The sequence below is a fragment of the Passer montanus genome, unplaced genomic scaffold (assembly GCF_014805655.1).
Source record: "Passer montanus isolate IOZ18808 unplaced genomic scaffold, ASM1480565v1 scaffold53, whole genome shotgun sequence".
In the NCBI taxonomy this organism is placed as follows: Eukaryota; Metazoa; Chordata; class Aves; order Passeriformes; family Passeridae; genus Passer; species Passer montanus.
This window is the reverse complement of record NW_024370263.1, coordinates 4840095-4862255: the sequence shown is the minus strand read 5'-3', so window position 1 is coordinate 4862255 and position 22161 is coordinate 4840095. Positions and strand designations below refer to the sequence as shown.

At 50.5% G+C, this 22161-nt stretch overlaps 3 protein-coding genes across 4 annotated transcripts; 1 reads left to right on the top strand and 2 right to left on the bottom strand.

The window, feature by feature from the left end:
• Nucleotides 1-211: 211 nt before the first annotated feature.
• SART3 (spliceosome associated factor 3, U4/U6 recycling protein) lies at nt 212-14484 on the bottom strand. The gene is made up of 19 exons (XM_039724894.1): nt 14299-14484; nt 13794-13920; nt 13062-13166; nt 11355-11539; nt 10244-10349; nt 9379-9503; nt 8746-8901; nt 7809-7947; nt 7340-7447; nt 6884-6961; nt 6620-6678; nt 6069-6178; nt 5748-5860; nt 5188-5264; nt 4644-4809; nt 3479-3921; nt 2674-2826; nt 1427-1614; nt 212-582 (listed from the first exon to the last, which is right to left on the bottom strand). Exons 1-19 carry the CDS (start codon nt 14464-14466, stop codon nt 402-404), a joined length of 2787 nt encoding a protein of 928 aa, XP_039580828.1. The 5' UTR covers nt 14467-14484; the 3' UTR covers nt 212-401.
• Nucleotides 14485-14871: 387 nt separating this feature from the next.
• On the top strand, nt 14872-17233 carry ISCU (iron-sulfur cluster assembly enzyme). The gene is made up of 5 exons (XM_039724899.1): nt 14872-15031; nt 15105-15218; nt 15379-15489; nt 16089-16167; nt 16574-17233. Exons 1-5 carry the CDS (start codon nt 14948-14950, stop codon nt 16666-16668), a joined length of 483 nt encoding a protein of 160 aa, XP_039580833.1. The 5' UTR covers nt 14872-14947; the 3' UTR covers nt 16669-17233.
• Nucleotides 17234-17530: 297 nt separating this feature from the next.
• TMEM119 (transmembrane protein 119) lies at nt 17531-21054 on the bottom strand. Of its 2 annotated transcripts, XR_005629339.1 has the most exons (3): nt 20819-21054; nt 17945-19509; nt 17531-17740 (listed from the first exon to the last, which is right to left on the bottom strand). XR_005629339.1 is itself a non-coding variant. In XM_039724898.1 (2 exons), the coding sequence occupies exons 1-2, from the start codon at nt 21043-21045 to the stop codon at nt 18735-18737; spliced, it is 1002 nt and encodes a 333-aa protein (XP_039580832.1). In that variant the 5' UTR covers nt 21046-21054; the 3' UTR covers nt 17531-18734. The 2 variants fall into 2 exon arrangements, 1 of the variants encoding a protein (XP_039580832.1); XM_039724898.1 differs by having other exon boundaries at nt 17531-19509.
• Nucleotides 21055-22161: the final 1107 nt, after the last annotated feature.

The following is a 22161-nucleotide window of genomic DNA, read 5'->3' as shown; positions in this document are numbered from 1 at the left end:
TCCCAATCTGAGCTGACCAGTGGAGCTTGCTGAGGTCCTCCCATGGCATCTCATTCGTTAATGAAAGAGAAAATCGTTGGAAAGTACTCCAAAAACTCCATGTGGCATCCGAGCTGTGCAGGAAATATTTCCCCCCTCGTTACCCTCAATATGAGGGATCACATTAACGCCATTTCACCAGAACAAAAGTGTGACTCTTTGCTCTTAGAGGAAAAAAAAATAAACCAAAAAAACCACCACCTGGATTTGTGCCATCCTGCACTGATCCCGAGGAATGCAGCAGTCCAGTATCTACACGGGATTGGGACGGGCGTTCTCTCCTTGCAAAGCTTAAGGACACAACATGGCTTCCAGAAAGGCATTTCACATTGGACCAGACCCGCTGAGTGCACGCTCCTTGCTCACTTTTTCAGGAGCATCTTGGCAAAATCAGCATTGGACATCTTTTTAGGTTCTGCAGGGGGGTCAGAGGACGCTGCTGGTGAGTTCTGGACCATCCCATTCTCAGCCTTGGCCACGGGGTTGCTCTGACGCTGCAGCGCCCGCGGCATCATGGAGAGCTGTGTCCTTCCCTTCCCTCGCCTGGAAGGGAAAAAATTCCCATTAAAACACACTCTTTTAGCTTGGGGGAACAACAAGGACTTGTGTGCTATGAGGAATGCACATTTCAGTATCACTCCTGTCATTTGTTTCAGGGATAAAGCTTTCCATGGGTGTCTTTGAAGCACCCCTGAGTTCTGGCAGACAACTGCCCCACAGCCCCCAAGGCTGAAGCTCTGTTTGTCCACAGGGGCTCATCCAATACAGGAACACTAAAAGATGAAGGAGCAGCTTTAATGCTCACTAGGAACAATGGCTGCTTCTCCAGAGGGAGAGGATGTGGAGGTTATTAGGGATCAGTGCCAACATCAGATCCAGGGGATGGCCAGTGGCTCATCCTCACATTGCTACTGAGCTGTTTCTGTGGTTAAGAGGAAAAATTTGCTTTTCCTCATCAATCCAACAACCCATTTTTTTTTATGGTGCAGTACCTTTTAAATGTTCTTTCCGATTCACAGGATCCTGCACTGATTTGGGTTGGAAGAGGCCCTGAAGATCACCCTGCCATGGGCAGGGACACCTTCCACTAGCCCAGGTTGCTCCAAGCCCTGTCTAACCTGGTCTTGGAAACTTCCAGGAATCCAGGGGCAGCCACAGCTTCTCTGGGCACCCTGTGCCAGGCCTCCCCACCCTCACAGGGAAGGATTCCTTCCCAATATCCATCTAACCCTGGGAAGCCCTTCCCTCTTACCCATATAAAAACCCCTCTCCCTCCTTTTTCTAAGCCCCCATACTCCAGCCGAGATCCCTCAAGTTTAGCACATACAAACAGCATTTCCCCTGCAGGCAGGGGCAGCTGCCCTCCCCCAGGGCCTGCCTCACTCACGCTCCATAGGTGTGCCGTGGTGCCAGGGGCAGGGAGGCCCTGCCGGGCTCGGGCCGCTCCGGAAGCTTCCGCAGCGGGGGGTTGCTGATCATCACCTTGATGACGTGGTCCTTCACTGTCAGCCCATCCATCTTCAGCACAGCCTGAGAGGCCTGGGCTTCATTCTCGTATTCCACATAAGCCAGGCCCTACATTAAGGAAAGAAAGAGCCTACATTAGGTTTTAGTGCTTCTGGAAGAGCTGATGAGGAATTTGTAACTCAACATGGCTCAGTCCCAGTGTTCACCACTCCCAATCATCATTCTCCTTACAAACCTGTATTCCTTTCACTCCTGATGCCCTCATGTGTGGAAAAGGTATTAAAAAAGGAATGAACTACTCCAAAAAAGGTATTAAAGGAAATAAAATGAAGTACCATGGCAGAGAAAGGCATCACCTCTCCCTGCTGTTACTCTTTTAAATGACATTCAAAACCTTAAGCTGCATTTTTTGGATTATCCAATTCCACAGGAAAGGCATCAGGTTTTACATAACTTTCCCAAAATATATTTATTTGTGGTTTACACACAATCCCAGCTCAAACTAAGCTCAGAACAAGAGCTGGAGTTCCCAAAAGCACTCATTACAAGGTGTGCACACAACAGGAACTTCACCTGAGGTGATGCAAAGGGCAAGAAAATTCAACTTAAATCCATGTCCACCATTCCCAGGATGTCCCTGTGGACAGACCCACCCCACACACACTGCCCAGTCAGGTGTCAAAGTTTTGGCAGAGCAGCAGCTGGTTCAGAATCCCTTATTTAACAAGGAGTCATTTATTCAGGGGTGGAAATAATGAGCCCTGTCAGAGAGGGGGCTCATTTCTCAAACCCCTTCCTGCAGCAGATGTTAGGAACAAAAGCCTCAGGAAACTGAGGCAAGGAGGATGAGAATTGGTTGCACCAGGTAAACCCCATTTAGCCAGTTATTTAAGCCTTTACAGACTTTCCTGTTTTTACTACACTGACAGTGCTGTAAACATTTCCCCCTCCATCCTGTTTTTCTTGTGCAATTTAAGAAGTATTTTGGAAAAATTCCTTTTGGTTTCCTGCACAAAGGCACACTGGGCTGCATAAATCCAAGCTCTTCCACAAGTATTAATACAACACCATGCTGGCAACTTAACCCAACTTTTTTGTCTCCAGACTCCATGACAAGCTTCTTTTTGAAGGATTCCTTAAAACCAGCAGTGTGTTAAGGATGCCTACCTTGGGTTTTCCAGCTCTGTTGGTGACCAGTCGAATGTCCTTCACATTCCCATGGGCTTTGCACACCTCCTCCAGCTCTTCCTTAGTGCAGGAAAATGGCAAACCAGATATAAAGAGTTTATGTTTCTCCAGGGTAGTGCTGTACCTGAACACCTGGGGGAACAAAAAGGATGTTGGTTCACAAACCAGCCAGAAATTCCAAAGATTTCAATTTCACACCCCAGAAGTAATTCCCGTTTGTGGGATCCAAAACTGCCTCAAAGCCATGAGTAGTGTTTTGGAAGATATTTCATATAAACACCAAGGACTTGCAACTAAACGCTACTAAACCCCTTCCCAATGAGGGCAGACATTGAGAATCATAGAATATCCTGAGCTGGAAGGGATCCAGAAGGAATCAGAGCCCAATTCCTATAATAATGTATTTATAATATTGCCCTTTCACTCAGCTGTCACTATGGGAACACTGAATTTTTCTGTGCAGGAACCCCAGAATGCAGAAATCCCCTGATTACACAACTGAGCTCTGGTACAGAACATCCCCAGCCAGGGGATTGGGTAACAAATGCTGACCAAGAAAGCACTTCAGAGGTTGAACCTGGGTAGGTCCCACCACTAAACTCAGATCAGCAGATTTCTGCAAATCTTGAATAAATCATGTCAATCCTGATGTCTGGCAGAGTAACAAGACGCAAAAAAATCCCCAAAAAAAGAGTTTAAAGAACCACAACATAAATGGATTGGACAAATTCCACCAACTCCCTTCCCCACATCCACTATCCAACAGGAACCACCAGAACTTCACCTTGAAGTCAGGATTCTTGTTCTTGTCCACACAAGGAGACACAAACATGGGCCTGCCCTCCACGGCCGTGCGGTCCAAGGCCAGGGCCTGCCGAGCTGCCTCCTCCTCCCTGAACTGCACGTAGCCGTAGCCCCGGAAGGTGCCCTTGTTGTTGAACACTGCTCGGATCTCCACGACCTCCCCACAGCTGCCAAAGAGCTCCCTGAGCTTTGCCTCGGGCTCTGCCATGGTGTAGGAGAGGTTGCTGACAAACACAGTGACTTTATCCTTGCTGCTGTCGTGGAGCACCTTGGGCGCGTCCTTGCGGCTCGTGGACGCCTTTTCCTTGGGGGCCACGGGGCCATCTGGCTTCTCACTCCTCCCAGAGAGCCCAGTCTCCACCTCCATGTCCTCTTCAGGGAGCACTCCATCTCCCTCTCCCCTGTACCTCTTGCTGGGCAGCTCTGATTGATGGAATTGAAAGCCTCGTTAGAAAAAATTACCCCATTTCCTTCCCCACTGAAACTGCTCTGCCCTCCATCCCCACTGCGGAGCTTGGAAATGGCACTTGGAAGCACAAATACAGTGACAGGCCTTAAAGACACCACACAAAAACCTCCCTCAGGTTTTAAAGAACAAATAAGAGATTATTCCACCAAGATAGCTTTAGATGAAAGCAACTGGAATATTTGTTCCTTTTTTTCAGCCAGTCGTAACTGACAGTTGCTGATTCATGTTCTTTTCTTTGTCTAATGGTTCTTGATTAAAAAAAAAAGAAATCTGAAAGCTCACGAAAATCCCAGGGGCAACAACCTATTAAAGTCTTCTGTTCCCACCTCCAAGAAGCTGCTACAATTCTAAATAACCCAATTTAGACACATGGCTCAGTATCATAGGATGAGTCAGAAAAAATTACTTTTAAAGAAAATTAAGGAAGAAAAAAACCAAAATCACAATATCCAAAATAAGAAACCCTAAGAAAACTCTGGAAGTTCTTATAAACCTCTTTTTCTCTTGGTATAAAACCATTTAGCCTTGTTTGCATTTCACTCCCACACTGAACACTTCCCAGGAGAAAGCAGCCCTGGAAAGACAAGTGCTGGCAATTCCTCAGCTCCCTCTACCACAAGACAACCAATAATCCTGTTGCCAGAGCTCTGAAGCTTCAATTTAATTTTATTTTTACCTTCTTCTTGTCCCCATTCACCCTCATCATCCTCGTCTGCTTTGCGCTTGTCCCCAATCTTGGTTTTTTTGGCTTTTTTGGAAGCTTTCTTCTCTGCCCTTGCTTGCTTTCTCTGCTCAGCTCTCTCCTCCTCCTGCTTTGCCAGAGCAGCTTCTTTCTCAGCAGCCTAAAACACAGAAGATTGATTTCTTTTTCCTCCCACTGGCTGCAGATTGCAGAGCATTTTCCAGAGCACTGAGCCCAGAGGGTTTTCTCCTAACCCCAGCACTAATGGGGACATCATTTAAAGCTCATCCCAATTCTTTGCTCTCACAGCTTTCCTGGAGGGCACATCACTCTTGTGGCCATCCAAGAGGCAAAAGGAGAAAGATAAAAAGCAGCAAGAGGTTGTTAATCATAGTTTTAAAGTAAAAATCAATAGTTCTAGGGCTTGAAGGCATGTCAGGTTTGTGTGGGGGGAAGCCACATTAAAAATGTGACATTTAGAGAAGCATGGACTTAATTTAGGTGCATAAAATGCCTTGGTAGCTCACAAAGTTCAGACCTTTGCTCTTTGCTCATTCACTCGAGCCAATCTGTTCTCAGTTTTCTGAACAGCTGCATCCCAGTCTTCCAGTGTTCCTAAAGGATAAAATGAAAAATAATTTTTAAAAGCCTTTTATTTAGCTTTGTCGTAACTCAAAGATACAATTCTGGAAAAACAACAGTCACTGAGTTCATGGCATTTGCTGTTCATATTTAACATTAACACATGAAAATTCTATTTATAACAACTAGCCTGCAAGGTAAAAAAAAAAAAACCCAAGAGCCAAGCAGAGCAGAAACCTCTCATTAATAATGCAAGACTCCAAAAAGGCATGGAAAAATCCAGTGATTTCAGAAAAGCAAGGAAGAGCTGTCTGTGGATTTGACAGCAGTGCAAAGTGAGACTTCAGTGGAGCACAAAACACTGATCAAAAGCCTGTGTGCCACCTCAGCCTAACCAGGCTAAGAGATGCAGTAATTAATTACCTTCCGCCAGTCATTTAGTTAACTTCCGTTAATTGACTGCCTCCTGCCTGTCACCTTTTGTCACTCAGCCACCCCCTGGCAGTGCCCAGGTACCTTCTATCCTCTCCAGGGTGAGCAGCACCTCGCAGACGTGCTCGGGGTAGTCACTGGTGCACTGCACTGCCCGGTGCAGGGCCTTCCTGCAGTGCTGGGTGTCCCCATGGGCCCTGCAGGAGGGACAGGACACTGAGGGGACAAACCACACACAGTTCCAGCCATGCAAACACTCCCCCTCCTTCCCAGCTCCTGGAAGCCACAGCAGAGCCGTCCCAAGAAGCTCGAAGGTGTTTTGTAAACCCAAACAAAACACATTTGTTCTAAACTGTTTTCTCCCACAGATGAGGTAACTAGAAAGTGAATTAAGCAAGCTCCTACCTTTCCAGGTTGTAATATTCCAGCCACATGTTGGCATATTTGGCATTTCCTTTAGTCATGATGTTGTCCCAGAGCTCCCTGGCTTTCTGCATGTTGTTACACAAGCGGGCCTGCAACAGAGCATCCAAAATATCCTTCAGGATTATTTGTTCAACATCATTAACCCCAAATCAAGAACACCCCACACATGCTGCAGACAGACCCAGCAAGATACTTCTGAGCCTTACAGGGGTCAAAATAAACACCTGACACAATCCCACTACTGAACAATCCTTCCCTGCACATCTCTCCCATTAGTCTTGGTTCTGACTCCCACATCCATTTGATTTTGGTCACTATAAATAAATTAAGAGAGCTGTTTCTGAATTTCTTCCATTTGTTTTTGATGAATGTACCTGATAACTCCCCAGACTAAGAAATTGGTTTGTGTTTAGGAAGAGGAGAAATGGATTGGGAAAGGACTGCATTCCATGGTTGGAATGTTAAAACATTTTATTTTAAATCCATTTTATCAGGTTCAGCAATTTAAATACAGCAGAGAGAAACATCACCTCAACTCTTGCCCAATTCTGCATGATGGTGCAGGATGGATCTCCACTTTCACTGAACCCTAGGAAGAAAAACAAGGGCTGTTTGTTGCACTTGGCTCTCAGAAATAAAAGTGTTTATTAAACAGGTCCCACACAGAGATGAAATCTTTATCTGCAGCTTTCTGCAAAATTCAAGATTCTTGAAGACAAACATTGTGTGGAGAACTGATCTTATAAAAATGATTTTGAAGAGGAGAAAACACTACTTGAGAAGATTTCACTTACTTTCTTCTACTTCTTGTTTCAAGTACTCCACAGCTCGTGCAAATGCAGAGCGCAGCTCCTCCAGCTCCTTACTGGAGTCTGCAGGAAAAAAGGAAACATCCTAAAATAAAAATTTAGTTTTTATTTCCCACCCAACAAAACCTTCTCCTTAACACCCACAATGAATTTATTGGGTAGCAAGGGGAGATTTATTATTCCTTATTGTTATTATTGCTTAAATTTATGATTTTATAATGAGTAACACTCACTACATGAATAAGTTAAAAAATCAGATATCAAAAATATAAGGCAGGGCATTTTTGCAATAGCAACCAACCCACTTCCTATTTTTATAGACATTAACTGGCCAGAAAACAATTTTTGTGAAATATGAAAATGCTGCTAATTTTCTTTAAAAAAGTAATATCCAAGAAATACAAATAGTATAGATATTTCTTCTGTACTTATCATACAGACCTTGTGTAAAATCCACCCTTCTCCTCAGGTAATCCAGGTAGGCCTGCCAGATCTCTACATAGTCCGTTGCTTGAATAAAACCTGCATTCAGAGCTTTTTCAAACATTTCTGAAAGAAAAATGGGGAAAAAACAGTTACTTCCCATATACTGTCACAAAATGAGCAAGTTGCAGTGATAGCACAAAGAAATATCTACACAAACACCACTGGTTTCCAGGAAGACAGGAAAAGAAATCCTACACAATAGACTGGTTTGGGAAGTGAATTTAAAGGCAGCTGAACTCAGCAATGCTCATTCCAAGCTGGTCATTGCTTGCTCAGGGTGAAGCTGCTCAACCAAAGCAGCTTTGCCCTTGCAGGACCTGCAGCCCGTGGCAGGATGAGAACAGATCCTGCAAGTCCCATTTGTCCCAGGCTGTTTGGAGGGCAGAGAGCAGCTCTGAAGTGCAACTGCTGGTTCTTTCCTCACCAGAAATGATGCTGTGCTCAACCCTGTGCCTCTCCATGGCCAGCAGGTACCTAATCCACAGCCCAACAGTCCAGGGGCAGTTCCTGACAGCGCGGTCGTGAGCGGATAAAACCAATTCCTTCACCTTCAGCTGCCTGTCCTGAAAGAATCACACAAGGAAAGTGAAGTTCCTGTCAGTCACAGAGAGCACCCGAGACAAACCTCAGCTTAGAAAGAGCCAGCACCTAAAACCCACCACTTTCATTTTATATTTAAAAAGCTCAGGTGGGTATTTTAAATTCTGTTTTTCTAAAAACCCAGTGAACACCTTCCAGTGAGGAAGAGAATGTTCAGGAAAGAGCTACCAGGCCAGTGAGGTGTTTCCTGCCAAAGAAATAAATATAATAAAGGCACTGAGTGAATCCCCAACTGTTCCTAGAATGTCAAGGATACAAAGAAGGAGCACACCCAGCCTTTTTGTGGAGGTGTTGTTCCACCTGCAACCTGCTGTGTCCAGCTGGGAAGAGAAAGAGATGATGGAAAAACTGAGCCTGGATAAGCTCCTGCAGGGAGTCACTCTGATCCCTTAATCCAGCCACCTTCTGTCCTGCCTCTGGAGCTCAGCACCAGCTTCAAACTGCACTAACAAACCTCCCTGGAAACAGGGGCTGAACATCTGGGTTTGCTTCAGTGCCCACAGCCTGTTATTCTGCAGAGAAAACACAGCTACAGCTAACTAGAGAAAAGTGAGAAACGCTCACAAGAGGAATAAACACATCCCTGAAAACAGGAGGAAACCAAAGGTGAGATGAAAATAAGTTTCTGGAAAATTTACAGGTTAAAGGACAGGACAGAGGTAGAACTTAATGGCTGTTTATCAGCAACTGAGATTAAAAAGAAACACAAAAGTAAAGGCAGGAAAATAAATCTGCAAACATTCCTGGGTTTATTTCCTTACCAAATACTGGTTGTAGCGTGCCCAGAGGTCTGGGACAAGGCAGTTCTCAGCCAAAGCTCTCTCATAGATCAGCTGAATCCGAGCTGGGTCACCTGCTTTCATTTCAAAATCAATGTAAGCTTGGTATTCTGCCAGCTTTGGGGTTTCAGCACCCAGCTGGAAAACAACCAGGGAGACACAACATCAAACTCTTCAACAAAGCAAGACTCCAACAGTTCAGCTGCTCCTCAGACTTCACAAAAGAAATTTGTCTCTGTATCAGCAGCTGTTGATTTTCATACACCTCTGATTCCTCAGAGCAGCTCTTGTGCAAGACTTCACAAAAGAAATCTGTCTCTGTATCAGCAGCTGTTGATTTTCATACACCTCTGAATGGGTCTGAAATCAGTCAGATCCTGGGCTTATTCCCCTTAACCCAAACTGGAAAACACACCCAGAGTCCTCGTGGGTACCCTTGGCACACTCAATGCACCCCATAATTTCCAGCATTCCCAGTATATAATTGTCAGTATTCCCACAGGTGACAAAGTCCCCCACCTGGGGACTAGAAAAATATTAAATTTGGAAAAAAAAAAAATCCCCCCAAAGCAATTCAATTCTAGTTTTGAAGGAAGGTCTAAATGCCAGCATTACCAGTGCCTCCTCATAGGGTTTACACTTCTCCAGCTGCTGCAGAGCTTTTTTGTAGTTCTTTATTGTTGTTTCTGGAATGGGCTCTTCTGACCACTCTTCATATTCAGCATATGAAGCCTCCATGTCTATTAAAAAATGAAATCCCATCAATAATGCACTTATGAAACTAAAAATTCAGATTTCAGCCTAGGTTCAGTTCTAAGACAAATTCCTATTTTTATATATATAAAAAAATATAAAAAAAATATATATATATAATATATTTTGAACAAATATTTAAATTTTAATCCTCTTTTGGTCCTTACTGTCACACTGCTGCATTCTTAGAGGATTTGACATTTCATCTCACACAGTGTCCTATAACAAACTCAGGGCAAGTTGCATTACAGCTGCTCAACTGGAATTAGAAAACCAAAGTGGCAAAATTTTCCCCAAGGCTTTAGGGAAAAGAGAACCCAAATTCTTTCCAGATGGAAATGAAGTCAAAAGAACTGTGCTTAACTTTCTCCTCCCATGAGCAAGAAAAGGAACTCAAGGAGTTTAAAGCAGGAACTAAAGAAGGCAGAATTCCAACAATCCAGCTGCCAGATACTCCCTACCAGGGATTTAATGCAGCAATCACAGCTGAGCTCCTCATTTTTAAGTCACATTTTGTGCTCCTCACTTCCTCTTTAACCATCCTCAAACTCCCAACCCAGTGATCCAAGTTCCGACAACTCAGAACATTCCTGATCCAGATCTGTGCCTCATCCAAGAGGGCACAAGACCTCCAGCTGCACTTGGCGTGGCTGTGCCAGGAGAATCCTGATGCCAGGAGCACCAGGCAGCTGCTCCAGGCCCTGTGTCCCAGCACTGCAGCCCTCACCCAGCAGTGGGATCCCCAGCTGGCGCCGGAAGAGCGTGTGGATCTTCTCGAGCTGGCTGCACAGCACCTGCTGCTGCTCCGGGGATGGAATGCTGCCAGGAGCTGGCTGCAAGCAAAAAAAACAGGGAAATTCAATCCATTCCCTCCTGCCCCGGCTGATGGACAGGAGAGGGAATTGTTTATGAGCTGAGGGAACTGAGATCCAAGTGAATACATGATCCTTGAAGGGCACAGAGGGCCAAGCTGCATCTCAGTTGCTGCTGGGAAAGGTAAAACTTGGGAATTGCTGCCCTTGGAAGGTGGATGAATGGGAAAAGTATTCCTGGCTGAAAGCTGACACAAGCAGGGGGAAATGATCACCTGAGAACAAGGAAGCAGCAGGTGACTGTGCCATTTCACAGCCCCACTGTGCTGCCAAAGAGGGTTTCAGTAAATCCCTGGGGTGTGGGGAGAGGATCTGAAACTTCCAGCCTTAATTGTGTTTGGGAATGAAAGAACATCCTCCTGTTACTCCTTTGTTAGGGGTTGAAAAGGACCTTTAAAGATCAAATAGTTCCCACTGCCACAATGAGCAGGGACATCTTTAAACCTCCATTTCTTACATAGCAAATTATCAAAAACAAGGAAATATTCCCATTCTGGCCATCTTTGATATCTGCAAAAGTCACTTTTCTAACTTTCCAGGAATAAAATACCCTCATCCAAAAGTCTGTGGATAAAATACCCTCATCCACAAATTGTGGAATAATGAATGAGTTAAAAGCTGAACAGTCTAGGAATTTAAACTCTGTTTCCTCTGTGCAGAAACAGCCACAGAACACTGTTTAATAATGGAACATTTCAATTTAAAGCTGCTCTTGGCACCTCAGTCAGCAGCAGAGCCAAACTTTGTTCCTGGATTCCAGATGATTTTAGGATTTTACAGAAACACAAATCCTTTACTTCATCAGCCAAACCCAGAGAATTTCCAGGTTTTCCTGGAGCACAGGGCTGGTTTTCACAGCCGGGAAGAAACAACTGGGACATGGCAGGGAGGAGCCAGCTCCAGGTGACTCCAGGAGCTGCACCACAGCTTTTTTTTGGGATGGGAGCAAAGGGGAAACGAGCTCACCTGTGCTGTTTCCAGGATGGCATTCTCAAACTCCCTGTAGGCTTCCCAGAGGGCCGTGCCCTTGGTGACGTGCAGCCCCACGGCCGTCAGAGCCCGCTCGAAGATGGAGCGAACCCTCTCGATGCCTCCTTCCTGCCCAATGCCTCCAATGGAATACTGGGCGTATTCCAGCCAGATCTCAGGACCTAAAAGGGTAGGAGAACCACGTGTGCAGGAATGTAAAAAGGTTAAAGACTTCAGAAAGTGAAAAAAGGCCTCAGAAAGTAGACACGAAACTAAGAAAGGCTGGGAAATTTCTAAACCTTTTCATGGGAAACTAGGAAGTTAAAAACCAAGTGAATACATTTATATTTATCATAGGGAATGAGAAAGAACAAGAACTTATTGACAGTTCAAGATGTGAGAAGTTCTAGATATACACTTTGCACAGATAGAAAAAGTTTCAATCTTAAAGAATGAATTATTGTGTATTGTTTGAGGTTTACAAAACTCCTTCTGTTAATGTTAAACCCTCGTGGGTCCTTTTCTTATTGGTTAATTAAACCCTCATGGGTTTAATATTTTCTTTTCTTATTGCTTAGAGTATAATGACTTTACACCTTTTTCATGCTATTGGTTCAAAGAATATGTAGAAAAAGGCTTTGTATAAGCTGCCATCTTGTCTTTGATCTGGACTTGCATGGATGTTGTTATTTTCCTGTGTCTCTTGCTTTTTGCTTGTATGATACAGATAGATAATAAACCCTAAGTCTGCAACCAGTCAGGGTTTGTGAGACACAGACTGATCCAGCAGATTTGATTTTTTTCAAAAATAAAAACAAGGAAATGCAGCTCTGCTTCCCCAAGTGCCTGATGTGCTGCACATAAATAGAAAAACAGGTGGTGATGTTCTTTGTTAGGCAAACAAAGTTAAAATATTTGGGAATTGTACTCAGGCTGTTGGCTCAGCAGCAGCAGCCCCAGTTTGCTTAGGAGTGGTGTCACTCCTGTGGCTGTGCTGACAGGGACTGGCCCTGCCTGTCCCCTCTGCCACACAAACCACACCAAGAGGCCTGAACAGCAAATTCCCATTTCCTGAGCTGGGACCACGGCTGTCACGCTCTGGAATAATTCAGATTAAGGCAGCTCCTCCTCCTCTTTCTGAACTCCTGAACTTCCCTGATCAGCACCTCCTGAAGCAGCTGAATGGAGGTGGAAGAGCAGCCTGGCACCATCCCCAGCAACCCCAAATTCCATTTAGGAACCCCCAGCCTGGGACTGCCCTGGGCTCCAGAGGTGCCTCCAAACCCCAGATGCAATCCAGCAGCTCCAGAGGACAATTCCTCACTTCTTCACCTCCTTTCCTTCCTCCTGAGGGATCACCAGCACCACATCACTGATGTGACATGCTGCACACAGCTTTTGAGGGGATTTACCTCCATATTCCCTCCATTTCCTCAGGCTTTGTTTTTCCAGCTCTTTACCCCAATCCCCAAAGAACTCAGGGATTCATCCCCAAAATTTTAGAGCTACAGCTGCAGCAGCTCCTGAGGAATGGAGAGACCAGACACCACATCCTCCCCTTGCATAACTTCACACTCAGATTTTAGAAATTAATTTGAAATTTTGACCCAACTTCTCCATTATAAAAGAAGCAAGAGCAAAAAAGAAGCAAAGCCAAATGTGGATGCAACAAAACCCACTTTAAAGCACTTTTGGGTGACTTACAGATGTAATCCTTGACAGCTCTTTCAAACAGCTCATAAACCTTCTCTCTCTCAGAGACCTCTGAAGCCATTTTTATCTCATCCTTCAACCAGTCCAGCCAAATTTCTGGAAGGAAAAAAAAATACAGAACACATAATTAATATTCAAAAATAGTAAGTTATGTCCACTTGGTGAGTTTTTAGCAACAGACTTAAAACAAAGGAGGGGGAGCAAGGCAGAGAGAGGGATTTTAACCTGCACAATTCCTAATTAATTTCAAATAAAACTTAGGCAGAGACCTTTTAAATTGGTGCTAAACAAGCACTTTTTTACTAAAGGGAGAAGTTGGGATTCCTCAGGGCTTTGAAAATCATCCCATTCCACCTCCTGCCATGGCAGGGACACCTCCCACCATCCTAGGCTGCTCCAAGCCCTGTCCAACCTGGCCCTGGGCACTTCCAGGGATCCAGGGGCCTCCCTATCCCTTTCCAGGAATAAAATCCCCCAGCCTCTACAATATTTCCATCACCTCTGAATTATGAGCAAAAACAGAAATCCCCACTTCAAGCACCCACAATTTCCACCAGCAGGGAATTTTCTTTGCTGCCTGCCTGTGGAATGTCATTTTTGGCAGGAGTTTGCTGAGCTCTGGCTCACATTCCCTGACTGAGGATGCTGAAAACCTAAAATATTTTTATTTCCCTGCTGAAGCACCTTGCACAGGCGATGTTTCACCTGAGGAGAGCTCCCTACCTTCAGTGAGGGGGAAGAGCTCGCTCATCTTCTGCCGAGCCCTGCGGAGCTTCACCAGCTCTCCCTCCTGCCGGAGCAGCTTGATCAGATCCAAGTGACAGTTGTAGTCAAAAGCATTGATGGAGAGCTTAAAAAATAAAAAAAAAAAAAATTTAAAAGTTTAACCCAGGTTCCGGCCGCTCCCTCGGTTCCGCCGATGCTCACAGCGAGAATTGCGCTTTAATTTCTTTAAAGGCGATAAAAACCCGCGGGCAGCCGGCTCAGGTTCTCAATGAGCTGCTTGCCAGGAGCTCCCTCTTATTTCCCTCTCAAAAAAAATCCCAGGCCGGACAATTTCCATCTCAGACTCTAAACATTCACGGCATTAAACAACGGAATATCCCGAGCTGGAGGAAACCCACAAGGAGCAGGGGAGTTCACCCCCGGACAGCTCCCAGCACCGAGGTGCCGGGGCGGACACGGATTGCCGCCGCTCCCGCCACACCCGCTGCCCCGCCGGGCCCACCTGCTCCTCCAGCCGCTGGATCTCGGCCTCGTTCTCCTTCTCCTCATCCTCGCCGTCCCCGGACGAGTCCGAGTCGCCCTCATCGTCCGAGTCCCCGCCCGACTCGGGGTCTCCCTCCGGCAGCCGCTTCTCCTCCTCGGCCGCCGCCTCAGCTCCCGCCGCCGCCATCTTATGCAGCTCCGCTCGCCGCCCGCCGCGCTCCGCCGGCCGCCGGGGCTGCCCGCGCGCCGCCCGTCCCGCTGCTCCGCCCCACCCGGCCGCGGCGCGACCCTTTGTCTTGTGGTCCGTGGCGCAGGCAGCGCGTTGGGCACCCCGCTGTGTGGCCATCAGGGGGCCTCCGAGAGGGTCCGCGGCGTGCGCGGCGCGGCTCGCCCGCCATGTTGAGCGTGGCGCCGCGTGCCGCACACGCGCCGCCCGCCGCGATGGGAGCCGTGGCGCGGCCGCCAGGCCGTTTCCATCGTTTATTTATTCACCGATCGCTCCGGCCGCGGCGCGGCCTCCAGCGCTCACGCCGTCTACGCGATCAACGCACAACCGGGGTGAGCCGCGAGCTCCCGCGGTGAAGGGGCGTGGCCGGGGCGTGCCTGGGGGCGTGGCCAGCACCGAGGTTATAAAAGGGCGGCGGACAGCGCTCCTCCCCTCAGTGAAGATGGCGGCGCTGAGGGCGGCGGGGGCGGCGCTGCTGCGGCCCCGGGCCGGGCCGGCTCCGGCCGCGCTGGGCTACCACAAGAAGGTGAGGGGCGAGCGCGGCACGGGGAGGGACGGGGCAGCGCGGGGTGCCCCTCGCTGACTCTGTGTCTTGGCAGGTGGTGGATCACTACGAGAACCCGCGCAACGTCGGCTCCCTCGACCGCAACGCCAAGAACGTGGGCACCGGCCTGGTGGGCGCCCCGGCCTGCGGCGACGTCATGAAGCTGCAGGTGACCTTGGGGACCCGTTGGCACCTGGGTGGGGTCACACGGGGCTGTTGCGAGGGTTAAAGGTGCCCGTGTCCCCTCAGGGCTTCCCTCATGCCCGCTCTCCCCGCGGGCCCGGCCGAGCTGAACCGGGCACTGAAGCGTCCCCAAAATGCTCCCGCAGGTGGAAGTGGACGAGAACGGCAAGATCGTGGACGCCCGTTTCAAAACGTTCGGCTGCGGCTCGGCCATCGCCTCCAGCTCGCTGGCCACGGAGTGGGTCAAAGGGAAAACGGTGAGGGAGCTCCGGGAGGGCTGCAGAGCTCCCCGCGTGCCCGGGTGCTCTGGTGGGATCACGGAGGAAGCGCTCTCCAGGAGTCCCTGCACTGCTCTGTGCTGTAGGAGTGACTGGCAGCACTGTCAGGGTTTCAGCTGTAGGGCAGTAATTGTGTTTTTCAACAGCCATCAGAGAATCGTTAAGGTGGGAAAAGCTCTCTAAGAGCATCAAGTCCAGCTGTTCCCCCAGCACTGGCAGCTCCACCACTCACCGTGCCCCCAAGTAAAAAAATTTCACCAGGAAATTACTTTGTGTCCTATACAATGAGCAAAACCAGGCTGATGGCAGAAATTTTAATTATAGAGGACCTTTAGATGGTTTCTGCCAGCAGTAAATGCACCTCAGTGTTGTGATAGAGGGTGAACAGATCTTTAAAACAGGCCAAGTGGGGATGGTGTGTGACACTGATAAGTCAGTCAGACATTCCTTAATTCCCACATCCCTCACTGCCCTGGGCAGCTGAGGGGATCTCCCCTGTGGATTCTGCTGGCTCTGGAGCATTAAACCTGAGCAAACACAAACAGCAGGGCCCTTGACCACCTCTGCCTGTGTTTCAGGTTGATGAAGCGCTGAAAATCAAGAACACAGACATTGCCAAGGAACTCTGCCTTCCCCCTGTCAAGCTGCACTGCTCCAGTAAGTAAAAACCCTGGATCTCAGGTACCCTGGGAATAGCACAGATGCTTCTGGATGCTGTTTCCCAAGCAGTTTCTGCACAGAGAAAACCCATTCAGATTTCAGGGTTAATTCAATAATTTCCAGATCGCTTCACTATTTGGAGCCTGTGGCTCAGTAGACTGATAATAAACAATCAGATTCTGAACCACATCATTATCTGAAGTTGTATTACATGAAATCAGCATTGTAGGAATTCAGTATTGTAGGAATTCAGTATTGTAGGAATTCCATTCAGATTCTACTCCTAAGACCAGCGTGTGCTGCTGATCTTGTTTGCTCACTGCTGCCTGCTTTTGTTTTTACTTCATCCTTTGTCCTAAAAGCCTTCGAATTGTCCTTAAAATGCTTTTTTTTTGCTTTGCAGTGCTGGCTGAAGACGCCATCAAGGCTGCCTTGGCCGATTACAAACTGAAGCAGGATTCAAACAAAGAACCCGACAAAAAAGCCGACAGCGCCTGAACCGCCTGCGCAGCTTCCCCTGCTCCCTCCTCACTCTGCAGAGCAACTCCCGAGCTGTTGTAGGAGCCTGTGCACTACTCAAGCTGTAAGATACGCACAAGTTACGCACAACGTGTCCCTGTGGTGTCCAGCCACCCCGTAGTGCTCGCTGGATGGTGGGGGCTGCTGTCCCCTCGGGAATGCCGCGGGAAGACTCCGCTCCGGAGGCCAAACCCCGCTGTCCGGTACTGCAAGGGCTGCACTTTGGTTTTTGTTTTGGGAAGATGTCTAGTTTTGCCTAATATTTTATGGAATTTGGTGGGAAGCGTTGCCCTGGTTTGGATGTGTGTGTCAGAGCTGTGGGGCCGTCCCTGGCTCTGGCTGTGTCAGGGTTGGTTTCGCAATCCGGGGGCAAATTCCTGCTCTTGGAATTCTGGGGCCTTTTGCTGGTGCCAAAGGGAAATGTGACCAGGAAACACTGGTGGTTTCTGCTCCCATCCTGTCACCACTTAGGTTTTGAAGCTCTTGTTTGAGGAACAGCCTGAATTTTGGGGTGTTTTCTCTAAGAATTTCACTTCTTCACTCACCAGGTGCTCTCTTAGAGTTGTAATTCCTGAGCTAGAGGAAAGTGTCCCTGCCCAAGGAAGGGGTCTGCAACTGGATGACCTTTAAGATCCCTTCCTACCCAAACCACTCCAAGATTCTCTAAAGTACACCCTCAGACTGGAACCCCAGTGGGGAATAGCAGAGCTGGAATGCAGAGCTGAGGGGGAGCTCCCAGAGTTCCTCTTTTGTGGAGGAGTATTTCCAAACCAAGCAGACAACACACTGGCAGACTTCACTTTTTAACCTTCTAACCCCCCACAAGACACATCACTTCCCATTTTTCATATTGAGGGTGTTGTTAAACATTTAAAACCACATTTAAAAAAAAGTTGTCTCATTCTGCTCCATCCGGGCACAATATTTGTAGTTTTTAACACAGAAGTCACACGTTGCTGCAAGTGTGTCACTCACATGGTCCCTCTTGTGGTTCCTCAGCTCCTGGCACCCTCCAGCAGTGAGGAACGTGTCTCTGCCTCATGGAACCATCCTGCTTTTTCCCAGTTAAAAAAAAACAAACGGGAACTTCACACATGCTCATCAGCTTTGGAGCAAAAGCAGCTCTTCGTGGTGGCACACTCTTCCCAAGGGAAGGTTGTCCTGGGGCAAGGACATAATGGGATAAAACACAGGGATACAGGAGGTTCAGGGATACAGGGATGTGCTGCTTTTGGGGCAGAACAGCCTCACTCACCTTCCAGGCTTCCCTGCTGTCCCCACTGCAGCAGCTGCACCCCAGGGCCGTGGCTGAGCCCTCCACAGCCCCACAGCTGGGGGTACAAGATAAAGGTTTCCTGGAAGGGCACGTGATGTGCTGATGTGGGGACTGATAACACCCTGCCCAGGGCTCCACCGGCCCTGGAGGAGCACAGGGACACGGGGACTGTCCCCTGGCCACCCCACGGCTGCAGAGACACACGGGACAGGAGCTGTGCGGAGGAAACGTTTATTTCTAGCTGAAGGGGTTCAGGAAGTGAGGCAAAAATCCAGCTGGGCTCTGGGGTGGAAGAAGAAAAGGAGGGTCCTTGTCCCTAAATCCTCATCCCTCTTTCCCTTGGCCATGGGCAAAGCTGCCCCGTGTCCTACAGACATCCAGCCCTGGTCCCATCCCTTCTCCCAGAGGGACACAGCTCCCAGCCAGGAGCCCGCCACAGACCAGGCTGCTGCTGCTGATTAAAAAAATAACATTTGGGAGGAAGCTGGTGGCACAGTGGGGCAGAGCTGCAGCTGGGGGGGTGCACCCACCCAGTGCCTGGGGTGGGAGAAGCCCCTTGGGCAGCATTCCAGTGCTGGGGAAAACCACCAGCTGGCAAATCCCCCCCATGAGCATCCCATCAGCACCAGGGTCGGGGGAGCTGGGAGGGAATGGGATCTTCATCGGGGCTTCCTTGAGCCACCACGTACGTTCGGAGCCTGATCCACCATGTCCATCCTGCGTCCCAAGCCAGCAGCTCCTCAGGCTTGCCCGGGACTGTGTCCCTGCCTCAGATTCCAGAGGGAGCCTGGGAGCCATCCTGGGGTGCATCAGGGGTCTCCTTGCTTCCCGCGCTCGCCGCTTCCCCCGCGCCTGGATTTTGGGCAGCGGGCTTGGGTTGCTCATCACCCACCTTCTTCTTTCCTTCCTCCTCTTCCTCCTTCTCCTCCTCCTCCTGAGGGGAATTCTGCTCGCCCTGGGCCCCGTTGGCCAGCGGTGCCTTGTGGGGGGGTTTGAGGTTCTGGGCAGCAGCCAGGATATCCGCCTGGAGCTGCCGGCCGCCGTCCAGCGGCTCCTCCGCGCCCGCCTCGGGGCTTTTCTCGGGCACCTCGCTGAACGCCCGCGCTCCCCCCGCCTTGTCCCGCTCATCCACGTATTTCTTCTTGGGAAAGGAGGAGGGGTAGTAGGCAGAGGCCTTGTGCTTCTGCCGGACGATGACGGCGGCGCAGATGATGAAGAGGAGGACGAAGGACAGCGAGCCCACCACCACCACCAGCAGCAGGTACTCCTTGAAGAAGTCCACCAGCCCATCCAGCACGCCCGGAGCCGAGCTGTTGGTCACCGTGGTCCCCGGCGCGTCCCCCACGGTGGGGCTGATGCGGGGGGTCACGGGCTGGGCGGGCAGCGTGGCTGACGCCTCGTCCCCGTCCCCGCTGCCCGCCGTGTCCGGCAGCACTGGGCGGTGCCGCGGCGCCGCCGCCTCTGCCGGGGCCGCCACCAGCAGCACCAAGAGCAGCAACCACGTGCCCATGGCTGAGCCCATTCCCAGGATTCCTGCAGGAGACCTGTGGGATGCAGAGAGATGGGGGGACATGTTAATACCCCAGCAGAGCGAGCCCCCAAACCAGCCCTCACCCGCCTGAATTTCCTTATGGAAGTAGAAAGGCAGCTCCGGTTTTCTCGGCCTGACAGAGCAGGGGGCTCTGTTTGTTTTGCAAGGGTGCAGCTGGAAGCCAGCTGGGTGGGATTGCTCAAGGCCGGGGGACCGGGGCCGCTGCCAGCGCCCAGCTCCAGACAACGGTCATTTGGCTGATTAGAGAATTCCTGAAAAATGGAGGTTTGCAGTGGAAACTTTGACACAGGCGATGCTGCAAAGGGGCTGGGCCCGGCGCAAGAGGCATTTCCCAACCGCCGTCCCAGACCGTTAATTCCCAGCTGGAACACGGCTAAAAATAGTTTGGGGCAGGATTTCACCCCGGTGCCACCATGTGCTCGAGTGGAGCTGGGATGGGGTGTGGGACAAAGGGAGTGCAGGGAATGGGGTCAGGCTGCCTGAGTGTCCCTGTGAAGGGGGAAAGGCTGGTTCCATTTGTGCTGTTCTCCTCACCCGAATGGGGCTGGATGTGCCCCGTTCCACAGCCCACAGTGTGACCAGGATGAGTCCCTGGCCAGGCTCTGCACCCCATGGGATTTGGGAGAGGGACGTGACCGTCTCCACCGCGTTGTGAGACATTCCCAAGGGACATCAACGCGTGCCACGCCACGTAACGCCACCGAGCCGTTCCCAGGGCTCTTCCCCTGCACACAGCTCCATGGGGAGCTCTCAGCAAACAGCTCCCCAGATACGTCAGCAGGGACCCCCCCATGACAATTCCCCACTCTCAGGCTCCCCAAGTTCCAGCCCACATCCCATTTTTCCCCCAAACAAGCCCCAAGCCAGCAGCTCTACAGACCGAGAGGGACTCCAGCAGCAGGATTTGGCTTCCAGGCTCTCTCCTGGCTGCACAATCTGGTTTCCATTAATCCAGTGCAAAAAAACAGCAGCAGAGGTGGGAGGTGCCCCGACCCCCAACCCTCCTGGCTCCCCACGGGCACTGCTGCGGCTGTGGGGTCACAGCACTGACCAGCACCAGCAGAATGAAGGGTTTGAGGGGCTGAGATGAGCCCCTTCACCCTCCTCTCCACCCCAGACAGGGGTCCCTCGGCAGGAAAGGGGTCCCGGGATGGGGACGGCATCAATTCCCCGGCAGCCTTGGAGGGGCTGAGCAAAGCCCAAAGCAGTGCCAAGAGCAGGGCCTGGCACCACAGCACTGCCAGCCCTCCACCCCATCCCAATCCCATTCCAACCCCTTCCTTGCCCACCCCCAGACCCACAGCTGCTTCCCAGCTCCACTTCCCAAGCGCTCCAGAAATTCAGGATTTTGGTGTTGTCCGGAGGCAGCACGCTCTGATTCCCGCCTGGAAATGCAGCCATATGGCCGACTCCGTCCCGTGTCCCGCCGTGGGGACCATGCCCAGCCCTCACTGCAGCACCCCCGGCTGTAGCACAGCCTGTGCCCTGCTCCAGAGCCCCCCAAAAACTGGGGAGCAGCTTGGCACATCCAGCGGGATCCTCACCTCGCCCGCAGCCGGCGGGAGGCAGCTGGGAAGACGGGATCTGTCCCACACACCTCGAGCCCCTTTCTGCAGCCTGCTGGGATGGAGCCTCCTCCTTCTCCCTCCTCTCCTCCTCCTTCTCCTCCTCCTCCTCCTGCGTTGCAGCCCGGGACCAGCTTGTTCTCATTACGGCCGGGATGGGGAGGGGGTGTGGGAGGCCAGGGAAAGGCAGGCAGCCCCCAGCCCCCTCCCAGATGGAATCCAGCTGGGCCTGGGGGTGTTTCCTGGCTTATACCGTCAGCAAAGGAGTCACGGTCCCCCCATCATCAACCCCGGAAGGGGCCACATTTTGGGGTGCAAGTGGGGATGAGGGTCACACATGGGGTTGTTTTTAATGTTGTTTTTATCCACAAAGGTGGGAGTAAAGCCCATCCGAGGGTCCAAGTGGGACAGTGAGGGATGTGGGCTCAGTGCCCTGGCATTATTGAGCCAGGGGGCAAATATGGCTTAGGATCATCCCCGTAATTTCAGAAGAACATTTCCTAAAATCCCAGCCTGGAAATGCTCTGGCCTGGGCACCTCTCTGCCTTGGGGAGCAGGCAGGGACACAGGCAGGGGTCCCTCTGCTTCCCCAGGCAAACACAGCAGCTGCTCAGCTCCCCGGGTCCTGGTCTCCAGTCTTGGGGTCTGGGGGCATCTCCTGAGCCCCCCCAATCTCTCTCTCCCCCTGCCCTGGTCCCCTCGGCCTGGCCTGAGGTTGCTCAAGACGCTGCAGCCTCTGCGTGACCTCATCCTGTTGCTATTTTCCTCTGCTGCTCTCTGGGGACCTGCCAGACCCCCCAAAAAGCCATGGCCAGCGCCTGGGGACCGTGACCCCCGCGGGTGGGGGGCAGGGATTCTGTCCCCTCTGTCCCCCGGTGGAGGGGCTGGCGCCGCTGGGGTTTCTCCGGCGTCGCCGCCGGCGTCGCGGCTCCCCGAAATAAAGGCTCCGTCCGTCTGGCTGCCCCGGCGGCTCCCTGCAGCTGCTCGGGCGGCTTTTCCCGGCCTTAAGTGCTCAGTGATGAAATCTTAGAGGGGAAGGGGGAAAGGCGAGGGGAGGGAGAGGAGTTCCAGCAGCATCC

What these genes read in the sequence shown, in the direction of transcription:
- SART3 (XM_039724894.1), bottom strand. Translation starts at nt 14,466, where the DNA reads ATGGCGGCGGCGGGAGCTGAGGCGGCGGCCGAGGAGGAGAAGCGGCTG. An exon ending in AGCTGTCAAGGATTACATCT is followed by an intron (nt 11,540 to 13,061) that starts GTAAGTCACCCA and finishes CTACCCTTTTAG; the next exon opens with GTCCTGAGATCTGGCTGGAA. An exon ending in CACCCTGGAGAGGATAGAAG is followed by an intron (nt 5,265 to 5,747) that starts GTACCTGGGCAC and finishes TTTATCCTTTAG; the next exon opens with GAACACTGGAAGACTGGGAT.
- ISCU (XM_039724899.1), top strand. Translation starts at nt 14,948, where the DNA reads ATGGCGGCGCTGAGGGCGGCGGGGGCGGCGCTGCTGCGGCCCCGGGCC. An exon ending in AGTGGGTCAAAGGGAAAACG is followed by an intron (nt 15,490 to 16,088) that starts GTGAGGGAGCTC and finishes CCTGTGTTTCAG; the next exon opens with GTTGATGAAGCGCTGAAAAT. An exon ending in TGTCAAGCTGCACTGCTCCA is followed by an intron (nt 16,168 to 16,573) that starts GTAAGTAAAAAC and finishes TTTGCTTTGCAG; the next exon opens with TGCTGGCTGAAGACGCCATC.
- TMEM119 (XM_039724898.1), bottom strand. Translation starts at nt 21,045, where the DNA reads ATGTGCCAAGCTGCTCCCCAGTTTTTGGGGGGCTCTGGAGCAGGGCAC. An exon ending in AGTGGAGCTGGGAAGCAGCT is followed by an intron (nt 19,510 to 20,818) that starts GTGGGTCTGGGG and finishes TGCATCCCACAG; the next exon opens with GTCTCCTGCAGGAATCCTGG.